The sequence below is a fragment of the Galeopterus variegatus genome, unplaced genomic scaffold (genome assembly GCF_000696425.1).
Source record: "Galeopterus variegatus unplaced genomic scaffold, G_variegatus-3.0.2 Scaffold743, whole genome shotgun sequence".
In the NCBI taxonomy this organism is placed as follows: domain Eukaryota; kingdom Metazoa; phylum Chordata; class Mammalia; order Dermoptera; family Cynocephalidae; genus Galeopterus; species Galeopterus variegatus.
The window spans coordinates 373,227-389,707 of NW_007726854.1; the positions used below are offsets into that span (position 1 = coordinate 373,227).

The window sequence follows — 16,481 nt, forward strand, 5'->3', positions numbered from 1 at the left end:
CCTCCCTTCCTCCCTTCCTCCCTCCCTCCTTCCTTTCCTTCTTCCCTTCCTTCCTTTCTTTCCTTCCTTTCTACCTCCCTCTTTCCCTCCCTCTTTCCCTCCCTCCCTTCCTTCCTTCCTAGCAGACAATTATGACTGAGAACATGTGGTATTTCTATTTCTTTGACTGGCTTTTTTCACTCAACATAATTTTCTCCAGACTCATCTATGTCGTTGCAAATGGCAGAATTTCATTCTTTTTTATGGCTGAGTGGTATTCAATTGTCTTTATATACCACAGTTTATTCAGTTGTCTGTTGATAGACACTTAGTTTGGTTCCGTATTTTGCCTTATGTAAATAGAGCTGCAGTGAACATGGGAGTGCAGGTATCCCTTGGACAGGATTTCCATTCCTTTGGATATATACCCAGTAGTGGAATTGCTGGATCATATGGTAACTCTATCTGTAGTTGTTTGAGAAACCTCCATACTGTTTTCCATAATGGCTATACTAATTTACAGTCCCACCAAGTGTAGAAGAGTTCCCTTTTCTCCACATCCATGCCAGCATTTGTTATTCTCAGTCTTTTTAATAATGGTGAGTGTAACTGGGGTGAGATGATATGTCAGTGTGGTTTTGATTTGCATTTCCCTGATGACTAGTGATGTTGAGCATTTTTTCATGTACCTGTTGGCCATTCGTCTGTCTTCCTTTGAAAAATGTCTATTCATCTCCTTTGTCTATTTTTTTACTAGATTATTTTTTACTGTATAGTGTGAGTTTTTGTATATTCTGGATATTAATCCCTTGTTAAGTATATAGTAGTTTGCAAATATTTTCTCCCATTCTGTACGTTGCCATTCTGCTCTGTTGATTGATTCCTTTGCTGTGCAAAAGCTTTTTAGTAAAGTCTTTGCCCAGCCCTATTAACTGGCAAGTTTCCCCTATATTTTCCTTTGGTGATTTTATGGTTTCAGGTCTTTTTTCTTTTTTTTTTTTTTTTTTCCCTTTTTGTTTTTTTTTACTGACCGGTAACGGGATCGCAACCCTCGGTGTTGCGCCCGCACCACGCTCAGCCAGTGAGCGGGAACCGGTCTCCACATGGGATCCGAACCCTCGGCGGGAGCGCCGCTGCGCTCCCAAGCGGCGCACTCTCCAGTGCACCACTGGGCCGGCCCCTATGGTTTCAGGTCTTATATTTAAGTCTCTAATCCATTTTGAGTTGATTTTGGTATATGGTGAGAGGTATAGATCCAGTTTCATTTTTTTGCATATGGATGTCCAATTTTCCGAGCACCATTTATTGAAGAGACAGTCTTTTCCCCAATGTATGTTCCTGCTGCTTTTGTCAAAGATCAGTTGGCTGTAAGTATGTGGGTTGATTGCTGTTTTCTCTTCTGTTCCATTGATCCGAGTGTCTGCTTTTATGCCAGTACCATGCTGTTTTGGTTACAATAGCTTTGTAATATAATTTGAAGTTAGGTAGTGTTATGACTTTGGCTTTATTTTTTTTGCTTAGGATTACTTTGGCTATTCCAGGTCTTTTGTTGTTACATATGAATGTTTGGATTGCTTTTTCTATTTCTTTGAAGAATTTCATTGGTATTTTGATGGGGATTGCATTGACTCTGTAGATGGCTTTGGGTAGAAAGGACACTATCATGATGTTAATTCTTCCCGTCCAAGAGCATCATATGTCTTTCCACCTTTTTGTGTCCTGTTTAATTTCTTTAAGTAGTGTTTTGTAGTTCTCATTGTAGAGATCTTTCACCTCCTTAGTTAAATTGATACTTAGGTATTTTATTTTTTGGTGACTATTGTAAATGGGCTTGCTTTCTTGATTTCATTTTCTGCTAGTTTGTTATTGGAGTATAAAAATGCTATTGATTTTTGGGTGTTGATTTTGTATCCTGAAACATGATTGAAATTGTTAATCAGCTGTAAAAGTTTTTTGGTAGAGTCTGTTGATTTTTCTACATATAAGATCATGTCAGCAAACAAGGGCAGTTTGACTTCGTCCTTTCCAATCTTGATGCCCCTTATTTCTTTCTCTTGCCTGATTGCTCTAGGTAGTACTTCCAATGCTGTGTTAAATAGGAGTGGTGAGAGTGAGCATCCTTGTCTTGTTCGTGTTCTTAAAGGAAAAGCTTTCAGTTTTCCCCATTTAGGACGATATTGGCAATTGGTTTGTCATAAATGACTTTTATTAATATAATTTCCTTCTATACCTAATTTGCTGAGACTCTTAATCATGAACGGATGTTGAATTTTGTTGAATGCCTTTTCTGCATCAATTGAGATGATCATATGGTTTTTATCCTTGGTTTTGTTGATGTGATGTATCACATTTATTGACTTGCATATGTCAAACCAACCTTGTGTCCCTGGGATGACTGCCACTTGATCACGGTGTGTAATTTTTTTGATGTGTTGCTGAAATCTGATTCTAGTATTTTGTTGAGGATTTTTGCATGTACATTCATCAAGGATATTGGCTTGTAGTTTTCTTTTTTGTTGTATCTTTATCTGGTTTTGGTATCAGGGTGATGCTGGCCTCAGAATGAGTTTGGGAGAATAATTTTTGTTTCAATTTTTTGGAAAAGTTTGAAGAGAAATGGTATTCTTTTTTAAGGGTTTGATAGAATTCAGCTCTAAAGCCATCCGTTCCTGGACTTTTCTTTGTTGGAAGGTTGCTAATTACTGCTTCAATCTCATTGCTTGTTATTGGTCTATTCAGGTTCTCTATTTCTTCTTGTTTCAGTCTTGGAAGTTTGTATGTGTCCAGAAATTTATACATTTCCTCCAGGTTTTCATATTTGTTGGCATACAGCTATTTATAATGATCTCTAATGATTCTTGTTATTTCTGTGGTATCAGTTGTAATGTCTCCCTTCATTTCTGATTTTTGTTATTTGGATTTTCTCTCATTTCTTTTTTTAACCTAGATAATGGTTTGTCTATTTTATTTATCTTCTCAAAAACCAACTTTTTGTTTCACTGATCATTTGTATTGTTTTGGGGTCTCTATTTCTTTTAGTTCTACCCTGATCTTTAGTATTTCTTTCTGTCTACTACTTTTGGGATTGGATTGTTATTTTTCTAGTTCTTTGAGGTGTAGTGTTAGGTCATTTATTTGAAATCTTTCCTTTCTTTTAATGTAAGCATTTATTGCAATAAACTTCCCTCTTAGTACTACTTTTTCAGTGTGCCATAGGTTTTGGTATGTTATATCTTTATTTTCATTAGTTTCAAGAAATATTTTGATTTCCTGTTTAATTTCTTCCTGGCCCATAGGTCATTCAGGAGTCTGTTGTTCAGTTTCTTTGCACTTGAGTAGTTTCCAGAATTTTCCTTGTTACTGATTTCCAGTTTTTATCCATTGTGGTCTGTAAATATACTTGGATGATTTTGTTTTTTAAAAATTTGCTAAGACTTGGTTTGTGACCTAGCATGTGGTCTATCCTGGAGAATGTTCCATGTGCTGGTGAGAGAATGTATATTCTCTAGTTGTTGGATGGAATGTTCTGTAGATATCTGCCAGTTGTTCTTAAGGTGTAGTTCCTGTGTTTCTTTGTTGATTTGTTGCCTGAAAGATCTAACGCTGAGAGAGGGGTGTTCAGGTCACCCAGTATTATTGTATTTGGGTCTATGTCTTTTTTTAGGTCTAAGATTTTTTCTTTACATATCTAGGTGTTCCAGTGTTGGGTGCGTACATATTTATAATTGCTGTGTCCTCTAACTGGTTAGATTTCTTTATCATTATATAATGGACTTCTTTGTCTCTTTTATGGTTTTTGGTTTGATAGCTACCCCTGCTCGTTTTGGTTACCGTTTGCATGGTATATCTTTTGCCGTCCCTTCAATTTTAGTATGTGTTTGTCTTTATAGGTGAGATGGGTCTCTTGAAGACAGCATGTGGTTGGGTCTAGCTTATTAATCCAGTCAGTCAGTCTGTGCCTTTTGAATGGGGAGTTTAATCCATTTACATTTAGGGTTGTTATTGATAAGTATTGCTTTATTGCTGTCATTATTTTGTTTTTTGTTTAGATGTTTTAAACATCACTTGTCTGTTTCTTCCGATTCTATTTTTCATCTTCATTGTTGGTTGAATTTTGAGGTGACATGATTTAGCTTCTTTCCCATTCTCATTTGAATTTTGGTTTTAATGGTGGGTTTTGCTCTTTCTTGTGAATCTGTGACATTGATTATCATTTTTCAGATTCTGGGTGCAGTGCTCCTTTGAGTAGTTCTTGCAGAGCTGGTCGTGTGGTAGTGAACTCCCATGATTTTTGTTTGTCAGGGAAACACACTATTTCTCCCTCATTTATGAAGGAAAACCATGCTGGATATAGATTCTTGGCTGGCAATCTTTTTCTTTTAGTCTTTTGAGTATATCATCCCATTTTCTTCTGGTCTGTAAGGTTTCAGCTGAGAAGTCTGCTGTTAGTCTGATGGCTAAGGGAGTTAGGCTCCCTTATAGGTTACTTGGTGTTTTTCTCTTGTTGCTTTTAGAATTCTCTCTTTGTCTTTGAGTTTTGCCAGTTCGACTATCACATGTCTTGGAGAGGATCTTTTTGGATTGACTCTATTTGGGGATCTTTGAGGTCCCTGGATCTGAAGGTCTGCATCCTTCCCTATACCTGGGAAATTTTCTGTTTTTACTTCCTTGAATAAAGTTTAAGTGCCTTTTCCTTTTCCTCCCCATCTGGAATACCCATGATTTGGATGTTTGTGTGCTTGAAGTTGTCTGCTAGCTCTCTTAAATTTTCTTCATTTTTTAAAATTCTTTTTTCCTTTATCTTGTCTGCCTGGGTTACTTCAAAAAGACCATCTTCAGGTTCTGAGATTCTTTCTTCTGCTTGCTCTAGCCTGCTGCTCAAGCTTTCTGTTCTGTTTTTTTATTTCTTTAAGAGAATTCTTCATTTCTAGGAGTTCCATTACATTCTTTGTAAAGATATTAATCTTATTGTAAATTTCCTCCTTCATATCTTGGATATTTTTTCTTGTTTCATTGTGTTCTGTAGTTGATTCTTCTCTTATTTCTTTCAGTTTTCTTAAAATCAGTGCTTGGAATTCCTTTTCAGACATCTCGGGAGTTTTTTGCTCTATGGGGTTTGATACTCAGGAAATACTGTAATCCTTTGGGTGGTGTCATATTTTCTTGTTTATTTGCAGTTCTAGTATTTTTACACTGATGTTTGGTCATTGGGTAGAACACTTAATTTTTCTATCGCTCTGGAGTGGATTATGAGGGGAAAAACTTCCTCTTCTGTAGGTTCTTTTGGTGACTCTTCTTTTATCAGCGCAGTTGAGTGTGCAGTGTGCTGCCTTGGCTCCTGTTTGGTCATTGTGTGGGCCCTGCACATGCTCACCTGTGTGGCCTGCATGGTTGGTTTGGTGGGGCCTGTGAGCCAACTTCGGCATTTCTGAAGTTGTTAGTTATTGATAGAAAACATATTTTTATATTTTTAATGGCTGCATAATACTTTGCTTGAATCTACCATTTGTATGTGTGTATAAACTCACGGCATATATATTGGTAGATAAACATTTTCTTGCTGAAACTTGAACTTCCATTTATTTTTCACTCTGCAAATAATACGTTAAGGATAGTAATAGTAGCAATAGTTTATCATGTGCCAGACAATGCATACATTACACACATTATCTTATTTACTCCTTATAGCCACCTTATAAAAGATAGGCAACCTCATTTAAAACATTTTAATAATTAATACACTTTATTTTTTTAGCACAATGTTAGATTTAGAGATTAATTGAGCAGGTAATACAAAGAGTTCTACATGCCCACCCCCATCTCCACCCTTCACTCTTACACACATGTTAATAGCTTGTGTCAGTATGGTACACTTATTACAGTTAATGAACCAGTATTGATATATTCTTCTCATAGTTCATGGTTTACATTAAGGTTTACTTTTTGTGTTATACATTTCTAGGGGTTTTGACAAATGCATAATGACGTATATCCATGATTATAATTTCATACAGAGTAGTTTTATTGCTCTAAAAATCCCATGCTCCACTTATTTTTCCCTCCTCTTGAATCCTTGACAACCACTGATCTTTTTATTTTCTCTGTATTTTGCCTTTTCTAGAATGTCATATAGTTGGAGTAATACCAAATGTAACCTTTTCAGACGGGCTTTTTCCAGTAAGCAGTATGCATTTAAGGTTCCACCATATTTTTTCCTTGCTCGGTAGCTTATTTCTTGTGAGTGCTGAATAAGATTCAGTTGTATGAACGTGCCATAGTTTATCACTTGAACTTTTGAAGGTCATCTTGGTTGCATCTAGGTTTGATAATTATAAATAAAGTTGGTATAAACATTAATATGCAGGTTTTTGTGTAGACATAAATTTTCAGCTCATTTGGGTAAATAGGAATAGAATGTAGTAAGAGTATGTTTAGTTTTGTAAGAAACTTAGGGAATCCCATTTTTATGGATGAGGAAATTGAGGCCCAGAGAACTTCGGAGACTTGACTGATGTCTTAGAGCTGGTGAGTGATGGGAATTTGCATTTGGACTGGAACCCAGATCTGTGTGACTCCAAAGTGTATCACCTGTTGTTTGTTGTTTCTTTGGAAATCTTAGATAAGTTGTTGTGCCCATCTCTGATTATTTCTACAGATTAAATTTCTACATGTGAAATGGTTAGACTCAGTTGTAAGGCATCAACACATTTGTAAGGCTGTCAATGCATATTGTTGAATTGTCCTCTGTAAAGGTTTTAGTTTGTTTCTACAAACTGTGCTTCATACTGTAGCATTAAGACCTCCAGCCCCATTTTCCTTCTCCTCTAGTAAGCAGTTAGATTTTGAATCTAGTTACTGGTAGAAATGCACTATTTTGCTTATCCAAGTCTTTTCTTTCTTGAGCTCTAATCACTCATGAATGCTGTTTTCAGAGCATTGGGGCAGTGTGGGTGTTTGCTTTGTTTTAGATTTAGCAGGGAAGGGTTTTACATATTTGAAAAGGGTTTTTTGGTGTATGTCCTATCCTGATGGTTTCTTCCTAATGTTTATTTCTGAAAGATTAAATCCCATGTTGTATTATCCATGGTTATTATGACAAAGAATACATTAGACTAGTGCATGTAAAATCTGCAGTTACTTAAACATTTTCCCATTAGACCTTTGTTCAACCTTTTCTTAGAGATGCTAACAGGTAGTGAAACTGACAGGTTTAAAATTTCATTTTCTTTTCTTTCTTTAGTTCACCTCTGGCTCTCTGATAAAAATGCTAATGAACTCTGGAAACCAACCTTAAGGTAGTTAGAGAAGAAAGAAACAAATTGCAAATTAGATCATCAGCTTGGACAGATTACATCATTGGTTTTTCCCAAGTAGAGTGTTTATGCATCAATTATGACAGATACCCTGATGTTATTCTAAAGAGACTAAAAGAAAATAAAGTCTAATCCTTGTCAGAAGCTCACTGAAGTGCTTAATTGTATGCTACTCTAAATAGGATTTCCATAAATACCAGGGCTTCTTTTCCGGGTATTTTATGTGTTTTGAATAGCTAAATCTTTTCTCCAAATGCAGTCATGTACCACATAATGATGTTTTGATCAATGATGGACCGGGCCATATGTACAACAGTGATCCCATAAGATTATAATGGAGCTGAAAAATTACTGTCAGTTAGTGAAGTCTATAACTGTTGTAACTTTGTAGTGCAACACATGTGTTGGTCAAGTGTTGGGGTGATGCTGCTGTAAACAAACCTACTTCAAAGTATGTTGAGGAGTGCTTACCCTGTCCATGGGGTGACCCTCTCAAAGATAGCTCAGATGTTTAATAAGATTAGAAAGCCAGGCATTTGACACGTTAGGTCTGAACCCAAGTGAAAGGATTATTGTCTACTATAGAATTCTTGCATTTTAAAATGATTCCCACACATCCTCATAGCAAAATAATAGTTAACAGCTAACACTAACTGAATGCATGCTCAGTGCCAGGCCCAGTCTCTGCCTGTAATTTAATTTTTGTAACTTTGTGGGGGCGGTATTATTCTAATCCCATTCAACAGATGAGGAAAGTGAGGCACTGAAACTTAGTTACATAATTAGAAGGCCCACTCTCATGCAACTAGTAGTTAGTGTAGATAATAGAAAAATTTATTGCTGTTCTGTTTCATAATACGCTTTTCACACAATGACGAAATTGGATGACACATTTCTCAGAAGATATTCCCATCATTAAGCTATGCATGACTGTTATTTATTTATTTATTTTTAAATTTTATTATTTTTTTTTTTTCTTTTTGTCTTTTTTACTGACCGGTAACGGGATCGCAACCCTTGGTGTCGCGCCCGTACCGGGGACCGGCAACGGGATCACAACCCTCGGTGTTGCACCCGCACCATGCTCAGCCAGTGAGCAGGAACCGGTCTCCACATGGGATCCGAACCCTTGGCGGGAGCGCCGCCGCGCTCCCAAGCGGCACACTCTCCAGTGCGCCACCGGGCTGGCCCAGCATGACTGTTACTAATGAATCATTTTAGTTATTTGAGCTTAGCAGGACTGCCCCCCCCCCCCCCACTTCATCTTTTTCCCTGCTTCCTCTTATGTTCATGTAACTCTCTTATAGCCAACATGTATACTTGGTCATCTGCTTTTGCTTCTGATTAGTTTGAATAGCTTTTCTTTTATTAGTGTTACAAATAAAACAGAACTTTTGTTCTGAATCACCAGCTCACTGAGGGTTCCCCACATGTACTAAATAATATTAATTTTGTCCCTCATTAAAATGTATTTCAGTTTTTCCTTTCCACAGTTATTTGAAACACATTCCAAATCTCTCAACATTGATATATTCTTTTGATCTAGAGTCAATTAAAAAATAGTATGGAAACTTAGTTTTGCTTCATTATTTATTAGTCCATCTGAGTTCTTGTTTTTGTTTATGATTTCTTCTAGGATATCCTACATTTTCCAAGGATAAAAGTGGTCATTCTCTTTTATTCTTTGTTTTTCGATTTTCAGAGCAGTACCCTCAGTTTGTATTTCCACCACATCTATTAACTAAGTCCCCAAAATATTATTCTAATTTATGCATTGCTTAATTTTCGGTAGGTCATACATCTTTATTTTAATCATCTACTATTTTCTTCAATGCATCAGTTTTCTTTTTATCTGTTCTAGAAGATTTGAGGACCCTTAGCAGGTTGTTCTAATGCCAGAAACATCTTTTTTCATTAACCTCTTCTTTGATATTTTCGTACTTTCTTTTTTTCATACTTCTTTTTTCTAGTACACCCTGTCTGTTAAATCTCAATCAAAAGAACTGTGAGTGCCGATCACAAATATGACACTGAAAAGAAGGACCTACTAGAAGAGAATAATACCCTTGCTGATTCCTTCTGAAAATATGTAGCCTTGTTCCCTTCCCTTTGATGGTTTTTATCCTTTCCTCCCCCACAGTATTCCCTGTGCTCTCCTGTTCTGAACGCAGTTCTACTTCTTATTCACCGTCCTTTCACAGTCTTATTCTCCTCCTATCTTCTCCCATCCTATTCTCAATCCTATTCACAATTCAATCACACAGTGATTGAATTGTGTTTTTATGTGTAGTTACTAACTAGATTCCCTTTTTCTAGGTAGAGAGACATAAAGGTCAAAAGATTATTAATAGAGGAAATTTAGTTACCCCCAAGTTTAATCTGAGTTCTGTGAGATAGTGATATAGTTCAGTTTTACTAATTTCTAGTGTGTGTGTTTATTTTGGATCTCATTTCTTTTGGCGATAATTTCATGTCCATTAAACTTCAGTATTCTTTCTTTAACAAGATTGACCTCATTCTGGTGCTTTAAGGACATATTTGACTCTGTGCAGTGTTATATATCACATGCAAAATACCACGTGAACTTTCAGCTTTGCATTGAGATCTGCTGAGTCTCAAAGCAGCTGTTCATATTTTTGAGTTGCCATCAATAGCTCTGAAATGCTAAAATCTTACATCTAGTAGTAAATGTACTGGATGCACCCCAAGTAATTTGCTACTATACAAAAGAAATATGCCTTTGTCATTCTTACTACCATTGTCAATGATAACTCATAGAGGCTATAAAGGATTTATTTTCAATGGCTTAAAAATTAATTATGTGGAACAAAGGCAAAATTTTACTCTGTACAACCTGAGTACTTATAATTAGCCTTTTATTTAAATATTTTATTGATCTCACAGCTTTTGCTTAAGTATATCAGTGCTGTTTGCTACACAATTAATTTCTGTAATTAGAATTTTCACTTAGAAGGTTACCAGTATACTTTGAGTATCCGTGTAACTTAGTCCTTTTAAAAGACATACTAAAGAGTTTCTGAATGGATTTTTGAACTTTTTTAAAAGGGAAAATATTCTCCAAATATGAGTTATGTGATCCATCCTAAAGGGCCTAGGGACAACCAGTAATTTCATATTACAGTCCAACTGAGTCTTTTATCTAAGAAAATAATAATCTTTTGTTTTAGACCATAATAAAAGGGGAGAAGCTGGGAACAGTCTTGATGATGGTACTGAGATAGATTGGAGGTATGATGAGAGAAAACTGGTATGAACTAATTCTCTAGGAGAGGAGGAAAGAGAATGATGTATTATATGGGTATTGAATTTATCATGACTTGTAAGTATTATTGGAGAGAGTGACAGTAAGGCAGAAGTTAAAATCTTTGTGAAATGAGGGATTGTGACCTTTGGAGCAGTGACTGCCCACAGTTCATGGGAAGTATAGTCTCATGTAACATTCAAAACTAAGGTTTTATGAAGGGGGAATGGAGATTACCTACCCTACCTCTAGGCTCCCCTGGTGTTTGAGAGAGCTATAGGGATGGAAGTGTTTTATGGAAGAACTAGGTGAGAGCAAGGTGAAAAAGAGTCAAGGATCCGTGAAGTGATGTTGGTGGCTGACTTTGAGGCACAGTGAAATGGTTTCAGGAGACCAGGAGATGGAGTCAGAAAAAGGGATTAGATATGTACTTTGGAGAGATAAAATCGTATAAGCAGTTTGGAGATATAGCGGAAGAGAGTCTAATGAATTAACCTAAGTAAAAGAGAATGAGCGGACACTTAACTCTTTAAAAGAAAATAAAATAAAAGCCCTCTACAGACATTGAGGAGCACCTGTTCTTTATGTCCCCTGAAGACAGAACAAAGGGAAAAGGCTATTACAGTTGTATTCCAGTGTCATGAGAAAACCGACAGACTCAGAGAATTTTTCCTTTTTCTGCATCTGGAACTTTTCAAGAAGTAGGCTGTTTTTTCTTTAGAGTTTAAACATACTGATATAAATTGGATGACTTGTTTAGATTGTATCTTGTGGTACCTTTGGTAAAGGTTGAAACGACCATGTCAGTCACATGAATGTCTTAAACTAACATATGACATATTGCTTAGACTTGATCTTCGTGGCAAATTAAATACAGCTTAAATTGATTAAGTAAAGTCATTGGTTATAAATGTGTGGGTTATTCTGATATTTCTTAACACTGAAGATTTTTAGTGTATCCTGTATTTTAACAGGTTGCGGTATTTTACAGAGCTAGCCCAAGACACAAGATGAAAATTATTAAGGTGGGTGTCTAAAAATCAGACTGTTTTATATTGATAAACAAAATGCTGCTACTTTCTCTTTTGTTATGTTTGCGTTACAAGGAGTGTTGATAAGAGCATCCAAGTCAGAAGTATGGTGAAGTAAAACAGGGTTTTTGGTGTTTTTTTTTTTTTTAAAGAGCTTGACATGGAAACACTAATAGAGAATTTAGGTGGCATAGGAAGATGTAGAAGAAAACTTTAATGAAATGTCTGCAAATATTTGCCTTCTTTGTAAACAGTGAAATAGTGTTGAAGTATGTTCCAGTAGGGTCCATAGCCAAATTATCTGAGTGAATAGTGATAATTAGTTAGAAACTGAATAAATACAGCAAGAAAAAAATGTTATGAGAATGTGACCATTTTTTAAAAGGCTATGGTTATTTATATTAGTCAAATATGTATAAAGCAAGTGACATAGTATTTAATAATTAATGGATTTAAGTTAATCACAGTAGCCAGCTATTGCATAGTTCAGTGTTTCTCAACTTTGGTACTATTGACGTTTTGGACTGGATAATTCTTTGTTGTTAGGGACTGTTTTGTGTATTGTAGAATGTTTAGCTGCATTCCCCAGTCCCTTACTCACTGGATGACAGTGGCGTCCCCCAAATCATGCCAATCAAAAACGTCTCCAAACATTGTCAGATGTTGCTGGGATACAGAATTGTCCCTAGTTGAGAACTGTTGTATAATTGACTATAGATCAGACTTTAGACATTCATTTCTCACAGATGGGAATATTAATAGCAACCTTTTCTAAGCTTTATCTTGTTAAGACCTCTACATATTGAAGTTTATTGAAAAATGGGTGGTCTATATTATTTCTAATCTTAGTTACGTGAAGAAATAATTGAGCAGATTTGTTTATCCATTCATCTATATGAAAAGCATCATGTTTTATCAGAATTCCTTCCTCCCCTCTCTCCTCTGCCCCACTCCAGTCTCTGCAGAAGAATGGATCAGTTGTAGCCATGACAGGAGATGGAGTAAATGATGCAGTTGCTCTGAAGGCTGCAGACATTGGAGTTGCAATGGGCCAGACTGGCACAGATGTTTGCAAAGAGGCAGCAGACATGATCCTGGTTGATGATGATTTTCAAACCATAATGTAAGTTTTGTTTCAGTGAATGTGTATCAGAGAGTCTTCCCCTGTCCTTCTTTATACCCCATCCCCAGACAATTCAACTGGAAAAGCATTTGCAGTATTTAAACAATAGGTATACTACACCATGTTTCCAGATTACTAGAGGAAATCATTTGTTTGCGTAGAACAGGCATAATAAATGGTAGGGCCATTCAGTAAGAAATATTTGCTGAGTGCCAGCCAAATGTCACATTTTTCTGGGTACTAGTATGATGGCACAGCACTGAACCTTCATGGGACCTTTTATTCTAGTTAAATTCAGGTAATCAGAAATAAGGCCATGTGCATGGCCTTATAATAAGTGTTAAAAATTTTCAGGTTTAGCTCCACACCTATTCCCTTCTATCAGTAATTCTTCGTGTTGCCCTTGTTTCATGATATAATTTATTGAATTTGAATAGCTTTGTTTCAGCCACAGTTTGCAATTGACTTAAGACTACAGTGTAATACCTGGTGGTGTCAGTTTCACAATGTTCAGGTGGGGGTCATGTGAATTTTGCTTTTTGGTAACTACCTATTGGATGAACTGAGTCTTAATTCATTTATAAATTCTAATTTCATGTTCCAGCGTGGTTTATTACTCCATTGTGGCCTAAAGCAAGGAATTTGGGAACTCAGAGCATGGAGCATTTGCCAGGCTCTTACAAGGATATATGAGTTTTTTTCTTTCCATTCTTAGAATTGTATTAAAATTTTGGCAGAAAGGGGAAGTGATTTGAAAAACACATATTTTCTTAGATTCGGCCAAATGAATGAGAGAATTCATATGAGTCTTTGTAAACCATATTCTTTATTTAATTCCTCTACAACACACTATCTACTTGTTTGCAGGAGCAACAGATAGCTTAAATTCTATAATTCTTATATCTCTCATTACCATTTAATTCCCCATATACATTAATTTAACCCTTTACCATGCATCTTGTATTTCTAAAAAAAATGAACTTAAAGGGATAAAGATTACCATTTAAGTATTATGAATATGTAGTATTGTCTTTTGTGTGGAGAGACAATATATGATTTTAATGTAGAAATAGCTTTTTATGAATAAGAATTTTAATATTGTTTAATGAATTTAATTAAAGTGGAATGTAGCAGGTTTGACTTTAATTCGTTGCTAAAATAATGTTTCCTTATTTTTTCTAATCTTAATTATGTGAAGAAAATAATAGATCCTTTTTAGTGATACATGTATTAGTTGGAAATTTATTTTCAAATAAGCTTCACAGGGTTTTAGTATAGATATATATTTTTATTTTTGTTGAAATATCTGTATTTTTATTTGATAATTTTTTCTCACTTCATCTTTTTTTTTTTTTTTAAATTTCAGGTCTGCCATTGAAGAGGGTAAAGGGATTTATAATAACATTAAAAATTTTGTTAGATTTCAACTGAGCACGTAAGTTTGCAAGCAGTTTGTCACCATGGGTCTTCTAGATAAATTATATGAAAAGTAGAACTTAAGCAGAATGCCTAGAAACTTCTGTCCTGTATTTCTGAGGGTTGTTCATGTTAAGTTTTACAAAAAGAAAAGTAATTATATATGAAATTAAAAATGGCATGATAAGTTCTAAATATGGTAATTAGATGTCTATATCGTCATCAAAATATTTAAAGTTTTGTGATTTAATAGCTCCAGAAATAACTAAGGGGGAGGAGTGGGTCACATCTCAGTGTTTACTCTTGGTTTCCTTTTCCAAAAGTAGAACGGATTTTCTGTAGTCAAAAAACAGTCACCAAAATATTATTCAAACTGTTAACTGTTATGTAGATTTAAAAAAATCTTTCTCTGTTTGCTGCTGTTGTCTTAAACATCTTGAAAATCCTTTGTTAAAATACTCTTTGCTTTAAAATGTACACATGAATGAAGCATAGGTTACTTGAAATATAGTCTTCCTTTAGAAGCACAGTAGTAACATAAGCTTTTTAAATGCTACAAAAGTGATAAAAATCAACAGGAAATTTACTGTGCAACAGATTTTTAAATGACTCTCTTTTTCAACAGGAGTATAGCAGCATTAACTTTAATCTCATTGGCTACATTAATGAACTTTCCTAATCCTCTCAATGCCATGCAAATTTTGTGGATCAATATTATTATGGATGGACCCCCAGCTCAGAGGTAAGAGCTTTTTTGTGCATTAACTGGAAAGACAAGGAAGGTGTGATTCCCTGGTAATTAAGTTTTAAAACTTTATGGACAGAATTAGAAAATGATGAAGCCATATGTTTGTTATAAATTGTATGATGTGTGCATATCATTTATTCCGAGTGTTCATTTATACAGTATGGATCTGAGTCATTACACTGTGTTAGTTGTCTGGCCTCAGGTTGAGAACAGATCACTGAACAGGTACAGTCTCTGTCCTCAGGAAGTAAGCCTTTTATTTCTATGAATTGGGTGTAATGAAGAAATCTGATTTCAGTGTTACTACCTAGCTTCTGTTGTTAACTTTAGAAATTTGGGGAAGGTATTGAAGAACCTGAGCTTCTAACTTTATTCTTTTCTTTTATAATAATGAGGTAGTTGGTTGATACATGCCATTGGCCACTGCAACAAATCATCCTAGTCAAAAGTTCCTTGTTTGAAAGATATTTCAAAGTTCAGTTGGTAGGTCATGTATTTCATACCATATTTGAAGTGAGTAAACTTATATGTAAACAAAATTGGGCGATTTTTTGAAATTTGACTATTAGTTTCCTATGAAACTTTGCCAAATAAATGAGGGTAAAGAGAGGAGAGAAACAGTGACAAAATTAGTGGTTAATTCTGAATAATCATAACTAAGGTTTTTTTTATGATTCAACAATTCATTTCCATAAGAAGGCATTTAGTTTCCAGAATAATTGAGGTTAAGGATGTGAAAGTAAAAATCCAAACCTCAAAACTAAAGTAATTCATTTTTCTGTTTGCTTTTAAGCCTTGGAGTAGAACCAGTGGATAAAGATGTCATTCGTAAACCTCCTCGCAACTGGAAGGACAGCATTCTGACTAAAAACTTGATACTTAAAATACTTGTTTCATCAGTAATCATTGTTTGTGGGACTTTGTTTGTCTTCTGGCGTGAGGTATATTCACTGGATAAGCTGCTTTATTAACAAGCATTCTGTATGATAGGATTCTTAGTTATTTTGGTGTGTTACACAGAAGGCTGGGATGTTAGGAGAGCTCTTTGAGTGAAAAAATATGATAAAAAGAGTTTGATTTCAATTTTTATGGTTTAATAGAAGTCTTGTTTCCTGTATTAGAATAATTTAAATCTGCAGAAAAAAATCAGATACAAGAAAAATTAATACATGAAACTTTGGGGAGAAGTTGGGAAATCTGAGTCTTTAATATAGCTACTTTATTGTTATTAATTAATAACAGTATTTTAGTACTATATATGAATAGTTCATGAGAAGTTTTTTTACTTTTCACAATGCAGACTGCAGCTATTCACTAGAGGGTTATAGGAAATTTAGGTAACTTTTATGTTTCATATCTTAGACTAAAGCTATTTTATTCTAACGGAAAAAAAATGTTATTGTTTTGACCATTGAATTCAGCCACTAAAAAGTCATTTTGTTTTTTCTGCTTGACAGCTACGAGATAATGTGATAACACCTCGAGACACAACAATGACCTTCACATGTTTTGTGTTTTTTGACATGTTCAATGCACTGAGTTCCAGATCCCAGGTATGGTTAGGTGATCTTAGTTGATTGACTCAGTTAAGTAATACTTTGTAATAGTA

General features: G+C 35.2%; 1 protein-coding gene across 1 annotated transcript in view; it reads left to right on the forward strand.

The window, feature by feature from the left end:
- ATP2C1 (ATPase, Ca++ transporting, type 2C, member 1) overlaps positions 1 to 16,481 on the forward strand; it is a 138,568-nt gene that overhangs the window by 103,642 nt on the left and 18,445 nt on the right. The window contains exons 21-26 of the mRNA XM_008571998.1: positions 11,529 to 11,579; positions 12,542 to 12,708; positions 14,075 to 14,143; positions 14,750 to 14,866; positions 15,666 to 15,813; positions 16,330 to 16,425. Of these exons, the coding sequence (XP_008570220.1) occupies positions 11,529 to 11,579; positions 12,542 to 12,708; positions 14,075 to 14,143; positions 14,750 to 14,866; positions 15,666 to 15,813; positions 16,330 to 16,425 (648 nt within the window). The remainder of the gene's footprint in view (positions 1 to 11,528; positions 11,580 to 12,541; positions 12,709 to 14,074; positions 14,144 to 14,749; positions 14,867 to 15,665; positions 15,814 to 16,329; positions 16,426 to 16,481) is intronic.